Source organism: Caenorhabditis remanei, chromosome III, assembly GCF_010183535.1.
Source record: "Caenorhabditis remanei strain PX506 chromosome III, whole genome shotgun sequence".
NCBI classification, from domain to species: domain Eukaryota; kingdom Metazoa; phylum Nematoda; class Chromadorea; order Rhabditida; family Rhabditidae; genus Caenorhabditis; species Caenorhabditis remanei.
Window position 1 is genome coordinate 815,627 of NC_071330.1, and position 18,215 is coordinate 833,841.

General features: G+C 40.9%; 4 protein-coding genes across 4 annotated transcripts; 2 read left to right on the top strand and 2 right to left on the bottom strand.

Moving 5' to 3' along the window:
- Positions 1-4,531: 4,531 nt before the first annotated feature.
- Positions 4,532-10,478, top strand: GCK72_008318 (uncharacterized protein; the record flags this gene model as incomplete). Its single annotated transcript, XM_053726765.1, has 7 exons — positions 4,532-4,565; positions 4,613-4,681; positions 5,978-6,057; positions 7,975-8,266; positions 8,987-9,447; positions 9,974-10,303; positions 10,374-10,478. The coding sequence occupies 7 exons, from the start codon at positions 4,532-4,534 to the stop codon at positions 10,476-10,478; spliced, it is 1,371 nt and encodes a 456-aa protein (XP_053586342.1).
- A 600-nt stretch (positions 10,479-11,078) lies between these two features.
- On the bottom strand, positions 11,079-14,055 carry GCK72_008319 (uncharacterized protein; the record flags this gene model as incomplete). The annotated part of the gene is made up of 7 exons (XM_003104908.2): positions 11,079-11,300; positions 12,200-12,359; positions 12,445-12,582; positions 13,328-13,412; positions 13,551-13,650; positions 13,720-13,839; positions 13,933-14,055. The coding sequence occupies 7 exons, from the start codon at positions 14,053-14,055 to the stop codon at positions 11,079-11,081; spliced, it is 948 nt and encodes a 315-aa protein (XP_003104956.2).
- A 1,866-nt stretch (positions 14,056-15,921) lies between these two features.
- GCK72_008320 (uncharacterized protein) lies at positions 15,922-17,225 on the top strand (the record flags this gene model as incomplete). The annotated part of the gene is made up of 2 exons (XM_053726766.1): positions 15,922-16,176; positions 17,106-17,225. The coding sequence occupies 2 exons, from the start codon at positions 15,922-15,924 to the stop codon at positions 17,223-17,225; spliced, it is 375 nt and encodes a 124-aa protein (XP_053586343.1).
- Positions 17,226-17,431: 206 nt separating this feature from the next.
- On the bottom strand, positions 17,432-17,760 carry GCK72_008321 (uncharacterized protein; the record flags this gene model as incomplete). Its single annotated transcript, XM_003104940.2, has 2 exons — positions 17,432-17,523; positions 17,577-17,760. 2 exons carry the CDS (start codon positions 17,758-17,760, stop codon positions 17,432-17,434), a joined length of 276 nt encoding a protein of 91 aa, XP_003104988.2.
- Positions 17,761-18,215: the final 455 nt, after the last annotated feature.

Below are 18,215 nucleotides of genomic sequence, written 5' to 3' on the forward strand. Positions count from 1 at the left end.
GGTTACGGTGGACGAGTGGGCATGGGCGGAGTGTCGTTGCGTATTTGATGTGACGTCTCGCAGAATAAGGGGTTACGGGGGTACCTTGCCACAGGCAACTTCCGGTTTCGCAGGAAAATACTTTGAATTCGTAAAATGATCTTGTGATTTATTGACATGGTGTTCAAACGAGACAATACAAGAGTGAGACCAGAGAAAGGAGAGGTAGAGAACAGTTATGTCTACCCAGGGATGCGAAGCGTAAGGTACGCAACGAAAAGTTTTGAATTTACCGGCCGAGTCGCGATGCGTGTGCGTCGCGTTTTTCATTGAAAGATACGATAAACACACGCTAAACTTGAACCTGGCACTCAGCCAAGTCCTTTTTTGACACCGTACCAACCGCTGTGAGGCGGAGCGCGTTTACGTGACCTTGCGTTTTGCACCCCTGTGTGTCTAATGAGGAAAACATTTTGAAAAAAAAAGGGTAAAAATGGAAGAAGATGAAGGGTGGGAAGGAGTAATTGGCATAAAATCCAGAGAAGGGGAAGCTGAATAAATAAACGTATCTATATGTAAAGTAGTGGATCCTAACCCTAAATTGACCGGGAGTCAAACATTCACCAACGTTAGAATTTATAGCATTCCAGATGTGGATAGAAGTCGAGAAAACGTCGCGGGTGTTAGGACTGCTGATACAAATCAGAGATTCATTAAACGTCTACTGGATTTGGGTAATCTGGCAGAGGACTGAACATTGGGTAATAAAGTTGCTTAAAGGGGGACTGCGGTATTTCAAAAATCGAGATTTTTGATATGGATCGACTCAGAATTTTGTAGAAAAGAGAAAAGTCTCTTGGAGCCAGGTCCGAAAATTAGTCTGAAACAAAAAAAGATTTGCCTTGTATATTTCAAAAGTGTTTCATGGTCACGGCGAGAGAATTTTACTTTGAAAATAAGGCAAATCTTCACGGCGAGAGGCTCTTTTTTGGCACTTTGAGGCCTCATAACTCGTTTCAGACGAATTTTCGGACCTGGCTCCAAGAGACTTTTCTCTTTTCTACAAAATTCTGAGTCGATTTATATTTAAAAAACTCGATTTTTGAAATACCGCAGCAGTGCCCCTTCAAAGGGGTATTTAAGAGACAATGCCTCGTTCAAGATACCAGGCCATGTCACACATCAGCCAAATAATGGTTTGATAGTTTCGATTCGAATCAGTTTTTTGCACCGTGTTTTTCTCCGAATCTGCCTTCAACCTCAGGTAATTTTGGGCCAGCTTTTTTAAAACGCTGCGCGTTGCAGGTAAGTTCAGCGTAAACTGTGAAGTAGTGATTTTCATACTTGCAAAATATCGGCCCGGCCCGGCCCGGTCGGCCCGGAGTCAAAAAATGAGCACAATTTTTTCACAAAATTTTTCGAAATTATTTAAAATTTTCATCAAAAATCGTCAAAAATCCCATGTACACTTGAGTTTTATCGATATGTAAAAACATAGTCGAAAATTCGACTTTTTTGCGACAAAATCAAAAAAAATTTCAAAAAATTCAAATTTTCAAATTTTTGTACTGTGACCCGGTCCGACCGGGCCGGGCCGGGCCGGTGAAAATTCTCAAACCGGCCCGGCCCGGCCCGGCCCGTTGCAAGTATGGTGATTTTCCCGTCTTCTTCTCCTTCCAACATCCCGGTTTTCAAATTTCCAGAATTTCAGATGACGTGTGACATCTCCTCTTCCCTATCCCCTAAACTCCAATCCAATTAAAAATGTTTTCGTCGCCAAACACAGAATGTTGACCGACCGACCTCGTGCTCTCATTCTGGAATCCAATAAAAACCGAAATTTCTTTTCGCCGCCTCGAAATTTTTTCTTAGAGAATGGAATTCGATTAGAAACAGAAATCAGAAGAAAAAAGGATAGGAAGGAAAAGGGAAGTTGATTGGAGGGAGGAGCGTCTAGTTTGGTGTTTTAATTTTTGCCATTTTGAAATTTTGCCGTTTTGACGCATACCTGTGACGCATTAACAAACCGTGATTCGTCCCGGAGTATGTCAGACATATAGAACTTGCCGAGCTCTGCATTTTGGTATATTTTCCAGCTCAAAAAATTTAGTTTAAAGAAAGTTACGTCCTAGCCCGGATTGCCAGTATAATTTTGGGACGTTTTGTAACCAAGACGTTCTACAACCAGGAGACAGTTTAAACCAGAATCATTAATGAAAGTAATGCTAACAGGTTGTCTTACTAGTAACTTACAGTACCGGTCAATAAGTTATGAACTTTGACCGTTTTCAGTTGAAATTGTCAAACTTTAAGGGTGCGTCATGGTAATACTGATTGTCCCACAAAGCAAATTATGTATAAACCACACAGAACAAAGGTAGAGCTCCATTTTTGTAGTTGACAACTTTTTTGTGTGAGCACATCCTAAGAAGTTATGTATCGACAAAATAATTTTTCCCTCAAATCGACCAATTTCAGTGCGTTTTAGAGTAATTTTTGAGCTGTCCTCTTAAAATGACCATAACTCTTAGGGAGTGTCCGTACAAAAACATTGAACAAAAACGGAGTTCTACTTTTGATTTGCATGGTTCATTAAAAACATACTTGTCAAGGGCCGGGCTTTTTTTCAAAACTTTCGGCCCGGCCCGGCCCCTCATGCCCGTCTTTTGAGGGGAATTTTTTTTTCAATTTTTTTCAATTTTTTTTCGAATTTAGGTAAAGGTGGACTTAGTTCAATTCTGATTTTTTCATAGAATAATGTATGTGTGTCTGAGTATATTTTCATATCGAAAGAAAATTTTCAAAGAAATTTTTTTCAAGTTTAATAATATAATTACTTTCGCCATTTTTTATTGTTTTCTTCCACGGCTACAGAAATGACCAAACTGTTTCGCCGCTCGATCTCAGGGGGGTTTCGACCGAATTTTTATATTCTTTCGATATTAAAATGAACTCACGAAAACACCTAGATTATTCTGGGAAAAATTTTATTTGACCATAGTACACCTTCAAGTTTTTTATTGCCGGAGGCGTCTCGCAAAAAATTTAGTCAATCTTTCGAAAAATATACTAAATCATCATTAAATAAGTGTAAAAAACGAGTAAATTGGGAAGTTTTTCCCCCTGAAAAATTGAATTTTTGGAAAAAATTTGAAAATTTTTCTCAATAATCCCATATCCCTGAAAAGAGGGGCCTGAGGGGCCGGGCCCGGGCCCGGGGCCAGGCCCCTCATTTGACAAGTATGATTAAAAACCTACTAGGAGTGACAATCAAAAATTACCATTACATACGCTCAAAGTTGGACCATTTCAACTGAAAACGGCCAAAGTTCATGACCTATCGAACAGTACTGTAACTTGTCGTTGGTCCTAACTTTGAGCTTGTTTTTTCTCGAATACCAGGTCTCGAATGCAAAAACTGAATTGATATTTGAAATCAGCGTTTTCTCAGCTTTTCAATGGCATAGGTTATGTCCCACAAGCGTTCTTCCTGCCTTGGTTTCGAAAAGTTTCAGTTGTAAAACGTCTGAAATTCATCCTTTGTGTTTTCTCGTAGCTCTCCTCATCTCCCAGTAGACGTTGTTCCCTCTATGAACATGTCACCTTGCTCCTCGCCCTGATCATTCATATCTGATGTCTTGCCAGAAGACGTGACACCTTCTTCTGCTCCATGTCTCCTACTTCTCCCATCAGTTCATTACATCCTTCTCCTCCCCATCCCCTTTTCTCTTCTCTCCACCACCCCGTTTGCATCCGTCACTTTTCTTTTCCCCGCCCGAAACGAACTCTTTCTTTTAACAAATCCATCCGCTCCTCCTTCCTCTGGGGACCCCTTCTGGAGCAGAGAAATTTTTCTCTGAGCTCCCGGCGAAATTTCTCTCCGTTTTGTTTCAGAACACTTTTGGTCTTGATGTGCTGCTCGCGACAAGACCACGCCCACTTTTTTTGAGGGGAAGATACTCAAGAACTTCCTGGTGCATTCTTTGAGTGGGGGGATGGATTGGAAAAGTGGCACTCGCACTTTTTAGGACAACTCATCATTTTTTTAAAAGAATTTTTCGGATTTTTCAAACTTTCTAAATCCTGTTTTTATGCTTTCCAGTTCCGGTAGAGCGCGGTGGTAAGAATCTTGCCGTGCTGATATTTACTTTAATTATGTAGATAGGAAAAATCAGTTTTCCTTTTGGAGAGGAGACTGCGCTCTCTAATGTAACTCAACAAATTTAATTGAGCAAATTTAATGCTGAATATTTTTCTGTTCGATTAGTTTTTGAAAGCATATAGCAAGGATAATTTAGACTCAAATCGTTTTGAATTGTTGGTCTAGTCCCAAAAGTTTAAGTTTGTCACATTTTTCCTCCGCTCTCACGTGAAAATTCCTTCCGGAACTCGCCAATTCACATATTTACACTTTTTTTTCCAATTGTGCCTATTCTACTTACTCCATTTTTTAAATTTCAACTACTTCCGGTTGCTCCAGACAACTTTTTTCTGTATAAAACCCTCAAAATTTCATTTTTCAGAAAATTTTTTTTCTCTTTCTGCTATAACTATGACAACTAGCTTGTTGAGCCGTATGCAAATTGGTGAGGTTTTTCAATTGTTACGAATTTTAGACAAATTCTGATTTCAGACAGAAACCTGCGTCGATCTACAGAACACGTCGAGATAGTTCCACAAGAGACATGCGTTCATCATGAGTGTGAGTTATGAGATTTCTTAAACCCAAAAAATCAGAACCGTCCAAGCTTACTAGAAAAGGTTATGTTTGAAGTTATGAGACATGACATATATCATTAGAATGCTGAGAAAACGCGGATTCCAAATATACATTCAGTTTTTGCCCTCGAGATCTGGTATTCGAGAAAAACAATGTCAAAATTCAGCAAAAATGATAGATTTAACATTTCTGCAATTTTCAAATCTTTGTAACTTTCTGGAAACATAACCTAATTCCGCTAATTTTGGACATTCAGACATTCGGACACACCGACAGACAAATAGACACGAAATGTGTGTTTTTGATGCAGCATTAGGCTGAAAAATCCTTCCAACTCTTTGAAACGGGTACTTGGAACCTTAGGCTTCAAGAATTAGGCCTGAACAGGTAATGATTCTCTACTTCCCCATACTTTGACTTTGTGTTGTGTTTTTCGAATACCAGATCTCAAGGGCAAAAATTCAATATATATATATATATATATATATATATATATATATTTGAAATCAGAGTTTTCTCAGCTTTCCAATGATATAAGTCATGTCCCATAACTCAAAACTGACTCCATGACCTTCCCTAGTTAGTCTATTGGCTTCGGTATAGGGCTGTTACTTGCGGCTAGGGCTGTTAGTTGCGGCAATCACCGGCAAGCAGGCGCCGCTTATTTTCACGTTAATTGCCTAAAAAGCAATTTCATTTCCGAAACTTGCTTCCATCGCCGGTTTCATTTCCAAACCGGCGTCAAACGCCGGTTTCATTTCTGAACCGGCGTTATTCGCCGGTTTTCATTTCAAAAAACGGCGTCAAACGCCTGTTTTTTTCGTAGAAAATATACTGGAAATGAATAAAAATGCTGAAAAACCGGCGTTATTCGCCGGTTTTTATTTGAAAGCGGCGGCAATCGCCGGTTTCATTTCCGGCGTGTGTGACAATCACCGGTTTCATTTCCGGTGTTTGCCGCAATCGCCGGTTTTATTTTCGGCGTGTGCGACAATCGACGGAAATAAAACCGGCGTTGCCGCCCGAAAACGCCTGTTTTAACAGCCCTACTTGCGGCAATCGCCGGCAAGCCGGCGCCGCTTATTTTCACGTTAATTGCATGAAAAGCAAGTTCATTTCCAAAACTTGCTTCCATCGCCGGTTTTCATTTCCAAACCGGCGTCAAACGCCGCTTTTTTGAGTAGAAAATTTACGGAAAATGAATTAAAATGATAAAAACCGGCGTTAAATACCGGTTTTAAAAATTGTATTTGCCGCAATCGCCGGTTTCATTTCCAGCGTGGGCGGCAATCGCCGGAAATGAAACCGGCGATTGCCGCCCGAAAACGCCTGTTTTAACAGCCCTACTTCGGTATACCGTATAGCCATATTTTTAATTTAATTTATTAATTGACTGGAATATAAATCATGCAAATTAAACAGGAGACCGGATTATGCCCCTCACGAGGCTGTAGACCTGGTAGGAGGGCGAAGCGAGCGCCGGAAAGTATGGTCATTGAAAGGGTCGCAGAAAATTGGGGGCACTGGCCTAGAAATTCGACTTCGAAAAAGTGTCTGTCGCTGAACGGAAAGTTTGGTCAGCGAGAATTTTCTAGAAATTTTACTTCTGTAAAGTTGTTTTTCAGTATTCTGCTATTTCTGGCGTTATTTTCGATAGTTTTTAGTGTTTTTCTATCAATATTTGCCGTTTTCTATCGAAATTATTGAAGAAATACAACAAAAATAATCGAAAATACCGTCAAAATTCAAAAAATCAACTTTTTCGAAGTCGAATTTCTAGGCCACGGCCCCCAATTTTCTGCGACCCTTTCAATGACCAAACTTTCCGGCGCTCGCTCTCAGCGGGTTGTGGACCGAATTAAAAAATTCTTGAACTATGAAAATGAACTCGGCGAAACTCATACATTAAAATATGAAAACATCACAACAGACCACAATACGCCTTTAAGTCCGAAGGTATGGGGAAAAATGGGGGGGAACGAGAATTAATTGACATGAGGAGAGAAGATATGAATGAAATGGATGAAATAGTCGAAAAGGGGGAGAGGGGGCAAGGTAAAGAGCAAATTCACAGGGGGGAGATCATAGTCTATTAATTGAATTATTGAGCAGGGAGACAAATTTACCGGGGGGGGGGGGGGAGGAAGTCATGGGTATTACATATGATAGAATTCCATATGGGGATTGTAGTAGAGAAGAAGTCATTAACGTCAGGCCTAACACAAATTAAAGTCATGGGTCGTCTAGCCGAATTGGACAGTCTGACATACGACTGGATATTTGGAAAATACGCTGCGCCGCATATAAATTTGTAAAGTAAGATTAATTGTGATTTAAGTCTGCGATGGCGGGCTGAGTAAATATTGAGAATTTCGAGACGGGGCGGCTCTAATCCAGTTTTGATCAGCGGGTGCACCAAAATTGTGTCAGTTATGTACCTCTTCCAAATTGCAGCTCCCGAATCAGTGCTAACCGAATGTGCGACCATGTCGACCTCCACTCACACCACCATCATTCCCACCTCATCATCCGTTTCCAAATCAGCAACAGTGGTCTCACCACGAAGAGCCAGCGAGATTCCCGGACACTCTGTCACCAATAAATGATGCTCTTTGTTCTCCCATTTGAGATGTTTGCTTTCTCTCCTTCTTCGGGCTTTTACATATTTTGTCGTCGGAATTATTCGCTAGTTTTATGTATCTCTTCTTTATATAGACATTAAAGATATATGTATAGTCTCAAATATCAAAAAATGTTTTGACAAAAAAAATGAACGAAAAGAGTTTGCAAAGAGGTCCCCAGGGAGGTGGGGAGCACTGAAGAGAATCGGGGGTCCGTCACGACGACAAATGGAAAAAAATTGGGGAGAGAAAAGAAAAAGTTCAATGGGATAATTTGTTACACTTTTTGAGCCATGAATAGAGCAGTCCTAAGGGGCCATTGAGAAAAACGCGTTGGTGGCGCGCCAGGGGGTTCTTTTTCTGAAAACGCTCGGCGTACTAGCTACACAAAACGTCTTCGAACTGAAAATTCTCGGCGTTTTTTGCTATTTTTTAATTCTGGAAAAGCTATTTTCATAATCACGTGACCCGACTCCACTGTTTTTCTGAATCACGATCCTTATCTCTCCTTTTTACTTTACAAAAATCCACGTGAGTCCAAACTTTTTCAACCATTCCTAGAAATCTTTAGTGGAAAAAACAACGCTCTCATTTGTGTCGAAAAAGAATGGTAAGATACTCGCTGCATACCTCTCTACAACGCCTTCTTTCCAGGGATTGTTCTCGAAAAGGGGTTCAAAGAGAAGAACTGCGAAAGAGGCAAAGAAAAGTAGTCGTGGAACCAAGTCCAAGACAAAAGGCACCGAGAAGGGCACTGATAAGAAGTCGTCGAACACAAAGTACAGTAAGCGAAGATCTAGTCGTCAGAAGAGTACACGTGGATCTTCGAATACTCACACGAGATCGAAGAGTCACCCACCGACTCCGGAGAAGGAGAGAGAGGGGAGGAAGAGGGAAAAGAAGGAGGATTCGGGTGGCGGTGGGAAGGATGATAAAGGAAGTCAGGGTAAGAAATTTTGAATTTTTGGAGCGTGGTGAGCTTGGTGGGCTTGTGACGCTGAGCCAATGATTGGGAGCGGAATGCGGAATTCCGCTCATCCCTGATCACATCGACACAGTGCACTGGTGATATCGCAGCGATTGTGCGCAGCAAGCCGATATTTGAGCGTGGCAAGTTTATTCCTGATAAGCGTATTGAACTCACGGCGCTTTATCACAATGAGCTCACCACGCTCACGCTTAGTGAGTTAATCTAGCGCACCGAAACGTCGCTGCGCCTGACCGTGCCGTAATCATCACACTCGAGCGTGAGTGAATCAACGAATTGACGCAAAAGCGGAGGTAACGTCGCTGCGAGATCACTGTGCTCAAGCATAGCGTGCTCACTTTGTCTGAGCGTAGTGAACTCACCGTGCTTTAGAGTAATCACTGTGAGCTCACTACCACGCTCAAGCTTAGTGAGATTACGGTAACAACTTTTCACGCTTGAGCTTGACGAATTCACAGCTGGATGAATACTCCAGCATTGCTAACTCACTGGGACCGAGCATAGTGAGCTGATCACGCTGAAGCGTAGTGAGTTTACACGTTACTGTGAGGTTACGGTAACTGACCGTAGTGAACCAACTACGTTTGAGAAAGTTGTGGCCGCTGCGAGCTCAACACGCTAGAAGTGTAGCTTCATTTCCACGCGATCCCATCAACTCTAAAATTCAACTATTTACAGTAATTCTCGCCTCCAACCAACCCGCCAAACCTCGCTGTGTCCGAATCGGAAGCCGCGAAGTGGACGATGAAACCGTCGAGCGAGTCTTCGAGAAGTTCACAAAAGAACGAAAAGAGGCTCCGCCCCCGGCACCAGGAGCAGCAGGAGTAGGAGCGCCGCCGCCACTCGACGAAAAAGCGCGGCTTCTGATGGACAGAGTGACAAAGAAGCCGATGAAGTCGGAACGGTCCGAAATGTTTTACGACGAGATGTCGTCGTTTCAAAAGAAGAAACCGACGCCGTCGGTGAATCAGAAGGCTCCGACGAAGAAGGTTCAAGAGGAATCGGTGTTCTTTGACGATGATTCGTATAGTCAGGTGCCGAAACTGATTAACGTCCGGAAGATGTCGGGGGAGAATGTTTATACGGAGAGAGGAGTACCGTATTGGACCGAGCCTTTGGAACCGACCGATGAGGAGAGGGTAAGAGAGGGATTTTGATCTGAAAATGTGGAAATCGATTTAAAAATTTTTTTTTTTTAAACTTTGAAAAAATGTGGAAAACGCACAAAAAAACGCTCGTTAAAATCGCTTGAAAACGCTGAAATTATTGAAAAAAACAGTGAAAAACGCTCAAAAACGGCGAAAACGTTGTCGGAAACGCGCTTCGTCGCACAACGGTTCGCACGGTGCCAAATTCAAATTTTCTCGTACCTTTCAACATGAACCGCGACGCGCGCACGCAACGCGGTTAGCAAATATTCAAATCTGTCCACTACAGACATCACGCCTCGCACTGTGGTGGTTGCGTTGCGTGCGCGTCGCGGTTTTTATAGAAAGATACGACAAATGAACGTAGAAAATTCTTGGCGAATTTGAATTTGGCACCGCGTGCCAACCTCTGTGCGACGAGCGCGTTACGCTTTGCACTGCTGTGTGGTGCACGCGACGCGACCGCATCGCCTCCGCGAAAAAGCGTTTTTTTACGGAAAACCGTAAAGTTTTCCAGGAAACGACGGCCGAAGCGATAATGGTCTCGAACCCGCACATCGAGCTCGTCCACAACAAGACGATCACTCTTCTCACAAATCCAGTCATGAGTTTGGAGTTGAACGAGTTCTTGCACCTCTCGGAGCTAATGAAACGAGACGAGGCACATTTCGATGCGCGGCTCGTGTTCTCCAACACTATCCGCACTTTTATGCTTTTGGATCCGAGTGATGAATTGAAAAAATTGAAAAAAGAGATGGAGGAGCTGATTGACACCTCGAATCCGAAAGAGGGAGACCGGAAAGTCAAGTTCCACGTGGAGAACCCGACTGTGGCGGTGCTCTATTCGGTAGGTAAAGCTCCCTACTTCTGGGGGGCGGAGCTTAGCAAAACTCAAAGAATTGCTGAAACTATTACAGCGAACCGACCCGATTCAATCGATTCGTGAGATGTTCAGCTCGAGAGTCTCGGTCACCACTACACTGACGACTACGTCGACTTCTAGTCGTGATGAGAATAATTGATCTACCTAATTGATGGAAAAAAACAAGTGTTTTGACTTAGAATCGATAAATTTGAATATCACAATAAAAGGCGAAAGAGAAAAGTGGAATGTGGGGGGAAAAAGTGAAATTTGAAAGGGTTACAGTAATTTAGGAATATGTTCAGTTCTAAATCTGGTAAAAGTCTCTGGGACGTTTCAAAACCGAGACGATTTGAAACCGACGATACTAAGCGTGTAGAAATATACTGAAATTGAACAAAAAATCCCTAAATTTCAGTATATTTTACACTTTTCGAATCGAAATCTCACAGTTTCGAAATGGGACGGTTTCTGCTGGTGGCCGAACTTTTTTCAGTTTGAATTTCTAGGCCGCCTGAGCGGAAAGTTCTTACAAGTCATTTGGACTCTAACTTTCATATTTTGCCTTGAAAAATAGAAAAAATGACGTGGAAGAATTACTCGCTGGCCTAGAAACACAAATTGCTGAAAATTCGCGTTTTGAGTCCTAAATCACCGAAAAACCGCATTTTTAAGTGAAAATTGGGTGGAAAAGGCACTGAAATTCAATAAAAATATACTAAAATCACTAAAAAAAACTACAAAAATTAACAAAATTGAATTATTTCGCCTCCTCCTGTTCTCTCTTCTTTCTCTCTCTCTCCGCTTTCCACGTGGACCCGTCCAACTTGATCAATTCCAGCCAATCATCACAAATCAACTGATCGTTTGGATCCTTCACACATCCCGTCAGAACCATCAACGCCTCGTCGTCTTTCACGTCGAATCCCTCACCGAGGAATGCGTCGATTTGCGCGCGAACCGCCACGAATTCACCGTTTTTCTGGAAGAAAGAACTGAAAATTTCGGAAAAATTGCAAAACTTTTAGAAAACGCGCTAATGGCGCCCCAGATCCTCTTTTTCATCATTTCCTAACAATATATGCGCCAAAGGTGCCCCAGTTGTCTCTCCGCGCTTAAAAAATTTTTTGTAAATTTCCGGATGTCCGGATATCCAAAGCTTTTTCAACTGTTGAAAATTTTAATTGTTAGAACGCGCAAACGGTGCGCCAGACCGTGTTTTCGGTATGTCTATCTGTCTGTCCGGATGTCCAGATGTCTCAACTATTTTTTCGGCGGTTTTTTCAAGTTGAGAAAAAGCGTCAAACGCGCGCCAGACTCTGAAAATTTGAGAAAAATCAGCATTTTTCACGCGTCAAACGCGCGCCAGACAGTCTTTTCGAAAAAATAACTTCTAAAAATCCATATTTTCAGAGAATTCTGACGAATTTGTTACATCTCGAAAAGCGCCAGAGGTGCCCCAGCTGTACAGAATTGTGTGCTTCTCTGTGCCTGTCACTGTCTCTTTAAATTCAAAAAACGCGTCAAACGCGCGCCAGAATCTGAAAAATTGAGAAAAACTGCATTTTTCTGTAGAAAGATTGTTTTTGGAGTTTTTCACTTTTTGAAACGCGTCAAAGGCGCGCCAGCCTGAATTTTCAGAAAAAAATCACTTCAAATCGTTTTTTTTCAGAGAATTTTGGCAAGTTTTTATATCTCAAAAGGCGCCAGAGGTGCACCAGACTCCAAAACTTTTGACTGCAAAACTGCTAGAAAACGCGCTTAAGGCGCCCCAGATTCTCTTTTTCACCATTTTTAAAACAATATATGCGCCAAAGGTGCCCCAGTTGTCTCTCAGTGCTTTCAGCCTCGAAAAACGCGCCAAATGAGCGCCAGACGAACCTTAAACTCCTGAAATCGTCCCGACTTGTCATTTATCAGAAATCCTTCTCCATACTTTATGATATGACGCGGAAAATAGATCTCTCCGGGCTCTTTTCCCATTTTCGACGAGCTTCCCGTCTCCGTACGCGTCTCCAGGTCGTAGAAGACAAAGTGTTGGCTGGAAATGATTTTTTTTGTTTTTGGGCTCGAAATTTGCGATTTTTCATATAAAAATGGCAGAAAAATCCCGGAAAACCACCCACTTTGAGTACATATTCATTGGAAAATCGACGACGACAGCCACGAGTGTCTTCTCGTCGAGTGCACAAATACGTGAGAACGCTTCGCCGATTTTCGTCTCGGCGATCACTTCCCAACCGATTGGACAATCCAAATGGGCTCTGGAATTATAGCAAAATTTTAGATTTGGAGTCGCGGAAAACGCGCTCCAATGGACTTTTTGGGGCGGGAAAATTTGGAAATTTTCGATTTTTAGCAATTTTCTTATTGAAAAACGCGTTTCAGTCAAATTTTGGCTGTAAATTCGTCCCTAAATGTCTGTCTGTGTGTCCGGATGTCCGTTAAGTATAGAGTTTTAAGATTTTTGGGATCCAAAACAAGTTTTAAGCGGGAAAAATCGAATTTTTACTAGATTTTGAGAGTTTTTGTGTGTCTGTGTGTACGGATGTCCAGATGTCCGTTCTTTACCGATTTTCAGCAATTCCCGCAAATTTTTTCCCCATTTTTTCTCGCTTTTTCGTGTTTTTGAGCGAAATTTCTGAATTTTGTGTAATTTTTTTTTGAAAATTTGAGCTTTAGTCTGTTTCGATTCAAAAATTTACAATTTTTAGCAATTTTCTTATTGAAAAACGCGTTTCAGTCAAATTTTGGCTGTAAATTCGTCCCTAAATGTCTGTATGTGTGTCCGGATGTCCGTTAAGTATAAACTTCGAGATTTTAGCGATCGAAACGGGTTTTAGGCGAGAAAAATTGAATTTTTACTAGATTTCGCGAGTTTTTGTGTGTCGGTGTGTCCGGATGTCCGTTTTCTTCCTATTTTCAGCGTTTTTCGCTGGTTTTTGATCGATTTTTTGGTTTTTATACAATTTTCACACTAAAAATTACCAATAGAGCGCATTTACTCACGTCATAATACAATTTTTGCGTTGTCCCTTCTCCACCTGCTTCACAATGTACATATCTCCTGCGTCGGTGATCGTCATGGAATTTACTGAAAATAAAAGAGTTATGGATGAAATTCGAAGTTTTTTAAGTGGATTTTGACAGATTTTCAGGTGAAAATTTTGCATTTTCAGCAATTTTCAGCCAAAAATATCAAAATTTTCTGATTTTTCAGTCTAAAACTCACATAATCCATCGATAAACGACTCGTGGAGCACATCTCCATCGAGTGAAACAACTTTCAGATATGTCGTTTTGTCATCGTGCTCAGCTGATGTGTAGATTATCTGAAATTTTTTAATTTTTCAGAAAAAAAATTTTTTTTTAGGAAAAATTTTTTTTTTCAAGTTTCTTACCCGATTCTTGTATGAAACTACTTGTGGAAACGGGGCCATTTTTTTGAAGAATTTTTTGTCCTCATAAAGTGTTCGAAGCGATTTTCCGTCGAATTTGAAGAGACCTCCTTTTGATGCCACCTTAAATTCGGAAAAATTGGAAAAATCCATCAGTTTGGAGTGAAAAATCGTTAAAAACTCAATTTTTCACCTCAAAAACCTGTAAAAACGCACCCAAATATTGCTATCTTTGTCGTATGCAACATTATACGGAATTCGAGCACCTCTCGGCTCCAAATGAATCAACATCTCGTCGAATCGCTGATAATCACTCGTATCTGACGGTGCTTCAGTCATTTTCGAGCTGAAATCGAAGAAAAATTAGAGAAATCGATGGAAAACAAAGAATTTTGCAAGATTTTAGCAAAAAAATGAAATAAAAGTTGAGAATTAAAGAAATCGCTGCGAGACCGATAAAAATTTTGAGACGATGCGCCTTTAAAGATTACTGTATTTGTTTTTTGATTGTTTTGAAGCGATTTTTCAACGAAATAAACCGGTTTTAGTGTTAAAAATGAGAAAATATGCAGTTTTCAAAATGAAGATTTAATTTAAACAATAAATTTGAGCAAAAATTACACAAAATTTATTATTTTACAGTTTTGAACGTTTTTCAATTAAAAATATTATAATCGTTGCGAAACCAAGAAAAGTTTCAAGACAATGTGCCTTTAAAGATTACTGTATGTTCTAATTTGGATTTTTGTTGTCATTTTAGTGTTAAAAATGGAAAAAATGTCATTTTTGAGTGTTAAATAAGTTTTCTCATTCAAAAATTGATAAAAATCACGCATTACGGTACTAAAGGTACGGTACTTATCTGAGTTATTGCTCAAATTTGTGTGAAAATTATCAAAAAAACAATGAAATTCTGTAAAATTTGTCGATTCTCATGGAAAAACTACCGTAAAGTTGGAAAAGTCATATTAAGCCCAAAATTGAACCTTTCAAAAATCTAAAACACCTCCAAAACCCAAAAACACCACATTTCACTGCAAAAAATCGATAAAACTACTCTTTCCATAACCCAAAAATGTAATATTTCACAAAAATCGTACAAACCAACCAGTAACCTCTCCGCCAAAACCAACCGGTTGTCACAATAGATGGCCGTTGACGGAAACCGATGTTTGGTCTTACGTCCCTTGGAGTTTTCTCTTCCACGGCCATCCCTAGTAGTGAGGGAGGTCTTATCGGCGGGTATAGAGACCAAAACAGGAGAGAGGTAGTACAAGGACATTTCCTCCATTTCTCAATGACGAATAAACTAAAAAGTGTATGCAAATTTAGGAGAGGGGTCAGTCAAAAGCGACGAGATAGTACACAATTAGTGGAGGGTGGTCATAGAAAAAGGGGGCAGGCGATGAGTCAGCGGGAGGGTGAACATGTGTGCCCTTCGTCTTATTTAACCACCCGCCTGGTTTACACTGTTTCCGACATTTTTTGAAAAGAGTTTGAAACTTATTTCGAGTCAAAAATTGGCTTTTTCATTTGATTTTAAATACATGAAATTTTTAATTTTTACCCGAGAAAATTTCCTTTTTGCAAGAAAAAAACGCGTCAAAGGCGCGCCAGACTTTATGAACTTTTCCTTTTTCTCTACTGAAGTTGAAATTTTTTAGTTTGAAAAATATGCGTCAAAGGCGCGCCTGACGGAGAAACACTGTATCAGGCGTACCTTAAGCGCTTGTGTCAAGTGTCGCACCTTTAGCGCGCTTGAAATCTGAATATTTTGGCTTTTACCAGAATTGTCAAAAATCGGGCTGAATTAAAAAATAGGTACCTATTTTTAACAATTTTTTTTGAAATTTTTCGAAAATTCAGGGTAAAAGTGCTTAAATTATCATACATGTACATCTTCTAATAGAATTTTGCGTTTTCTGTCGAAAACTTGATTTTTTCAACAAAAAAATCACATTTTGGTTCAAATCGGAGAAGAGTGCGTCATTGGTGCGCCAGATCGAGAGCTTCCAATTTGTCTGGCGCACCCTCGACGCGTTTTTATAGCTCTAAACTGAACACGCATCGAAGGGGCAAGGCCTGGCGCTCCTTTGACGCGTCGCATCATTTTTGCTACCGTAACCTCCCTTTTTTGTTCTTTTAATAGAGCATATCTGCATTTTTGCATTAAATTCCAATTTCCAGCTCACTCTTCTCCCAAAAATGACAGCTTACGGTCACATGCCGGGAGAGGCTATCGAATGTTTGTCGATTGCCGTCGAACTACACAAACAGGAAGTCATCGACGCCCACGGCCAGCTGACGATTCGTGTCGGATTCAAAATAGGCGGAGGAATTGATCAGGATCCGTCGAAGGCGCCGTTCAAGTATCCGGATGCTGGCGTTTATATTACTAATGTGGAGCCGGGGTCACCGGCGGAGGCAGCTGGACTCAGGAAGCATGATAAGATATTACAGGTGGGTCTTTTTTGAAGAAAAACTGATTTTATATGTTCTCCATAGTTTCCATACTTGTCACTGGCCGGGGTGAAGCGATTTTTTCCCGAAAAACATGTTTTTTAAACCGTAATTTTTGAAAAAGAGTTTTTGGGGGATTTGAGCTGACGAATTCACCGTCAAATGACAAGTATGATAGTTTCACATTAAAAATTTCAATGAATTCGGCTGAAAATTATTTAAAAAAAAAGCTAACTTCAGCTGGAGCACACTTGCATTCTAACACGTAATAGTATTAGCAATTTACGCCGTAAATCGACACAGAAAACAATTTTCTGTGAGAAAATTTAAATGATTTGTCATCATAATGTACCTTTTTTTGACATTTTCGACTTGAAAATGATTTAAGATTTAAAAATCGAGAACAACTGGAACATTATTTCTCAGTATAACCTGAAACTTAGTTAAGCTCCGCCCACATTTAGGCCACACTCATTCACACTGAAATCGCGACGAAAGAACAAGCGAAACTAAGTTTTTTTCCGGAAATTTCGATATTTTCCCCCGTTTTTCGGTATTTCGTCAGAACATTCTCAAAACGAAACCATGCCGCTGAACTGCGGAAATGGGCGGAACCTATTTACGCCCACTTTTGCAACATTGCCGCTTAGTTGCACACGCTGAAACCGTGTCCTAATGGAATGTAGTGATAATCAATGTTTCGCCTCCAGAACAGGAACCCGTAAAAGCAGTTTGAAGGGATCTGGCACGAAAGATGTGTCACGGTTACTGTTTTTTGGGGGCGGACCCTAAAATTCAAATCAAAATCTGAAGAAGTCTGCAGGCACTCAGACATCAAGACACCCTAGGTCTATCCACCTGTATGTCCGTTTGTCCAGATGTCCACCGGACCATCTCCAAAATTCTCAAAAAAATTTCTCCATTTTCAGGTGAACGGCGCCGATTTCACTATGATGACTCACGACCGTGCCGTCAAATTCATCAAACAATCGAATGTGCTCCATATGCTTGTCGCTCGTGCCGACCTACCACCAGTCAGTCTTCATTAGAAGCCACGCCCCCGAAAAATTTCTCAATTTTGATAACTCACGCATTTCTGAAACCTCCTTGCCTCTTCACATCTTAATTCGTGTAATATAAAAATCGCGTCAAAGGTACGCCAGATAACAACACCACAAACAAATTTATTCTAATTTCCAAGAGAGAGAGAGAGAGAATGATTGGAGAGACGCAGAGAAACGAGATTTTGTGAAAATTAAACAAAGAACGGGCGGAACCGAACGGCATCCACCGGAAGGCAGATGTACTTTCCGTCGATGAGTTGGCACACGACGTCAGAGTTGTCTTCTGAAAAAAACAGTGAGCTGAGGCAAACACGCTCCATTGAGAATACCACCTACCCGTCATCATTGATCCTTGACCGTTCATATTCGAATCCATCGATCGTTTACCGTAACGTGGCAGCACCGCACGACCGTAACGTGACAGGAGTGCTGGCCGCTTCTCGGGCTTCTCAGGCTCCTGGCACACTGCCAACGCGACGATTAAAGCCAGAATGAGGAGAATTGGGACCCTTGTGAGCATAGTTGGTTTTGAGATCTGAAGTGTGATAAATGAAAAATGAGACAAAAAGTCATAAGAAGGAAAAAACGAGATCGTGGGAACTACTTATGAAATAACGTATGACCGGGTCTTGAGGTGATGAGTGGCTTTAAGGAGTGAGTAAGAAAAATTTTCAAAGAAAACCTGCTAGAAATTACAGAGTAACCTGTCTAATAAGTACTGAGCATTTCTCGGTGCAACGAAAAATATGAGCAATCAGAAATTATGAACTCGTGAGAACTTTTCTGAAATTATTATATGTGTGGAAATTGGAAAAGGGGGTACGTCATCTAGTGTGGTCTCAGTTTTTGGGTTTTTTGAACTTTTCTAGACAGAATCAGGTGGTTATCACAGAAAACGTCGGAAAGATGTTAGACGGTTTCAAAACTTGGTTGTCAAGTAGTTAAAGTCTCGAGCTTCATTTTATAGAGAACAGC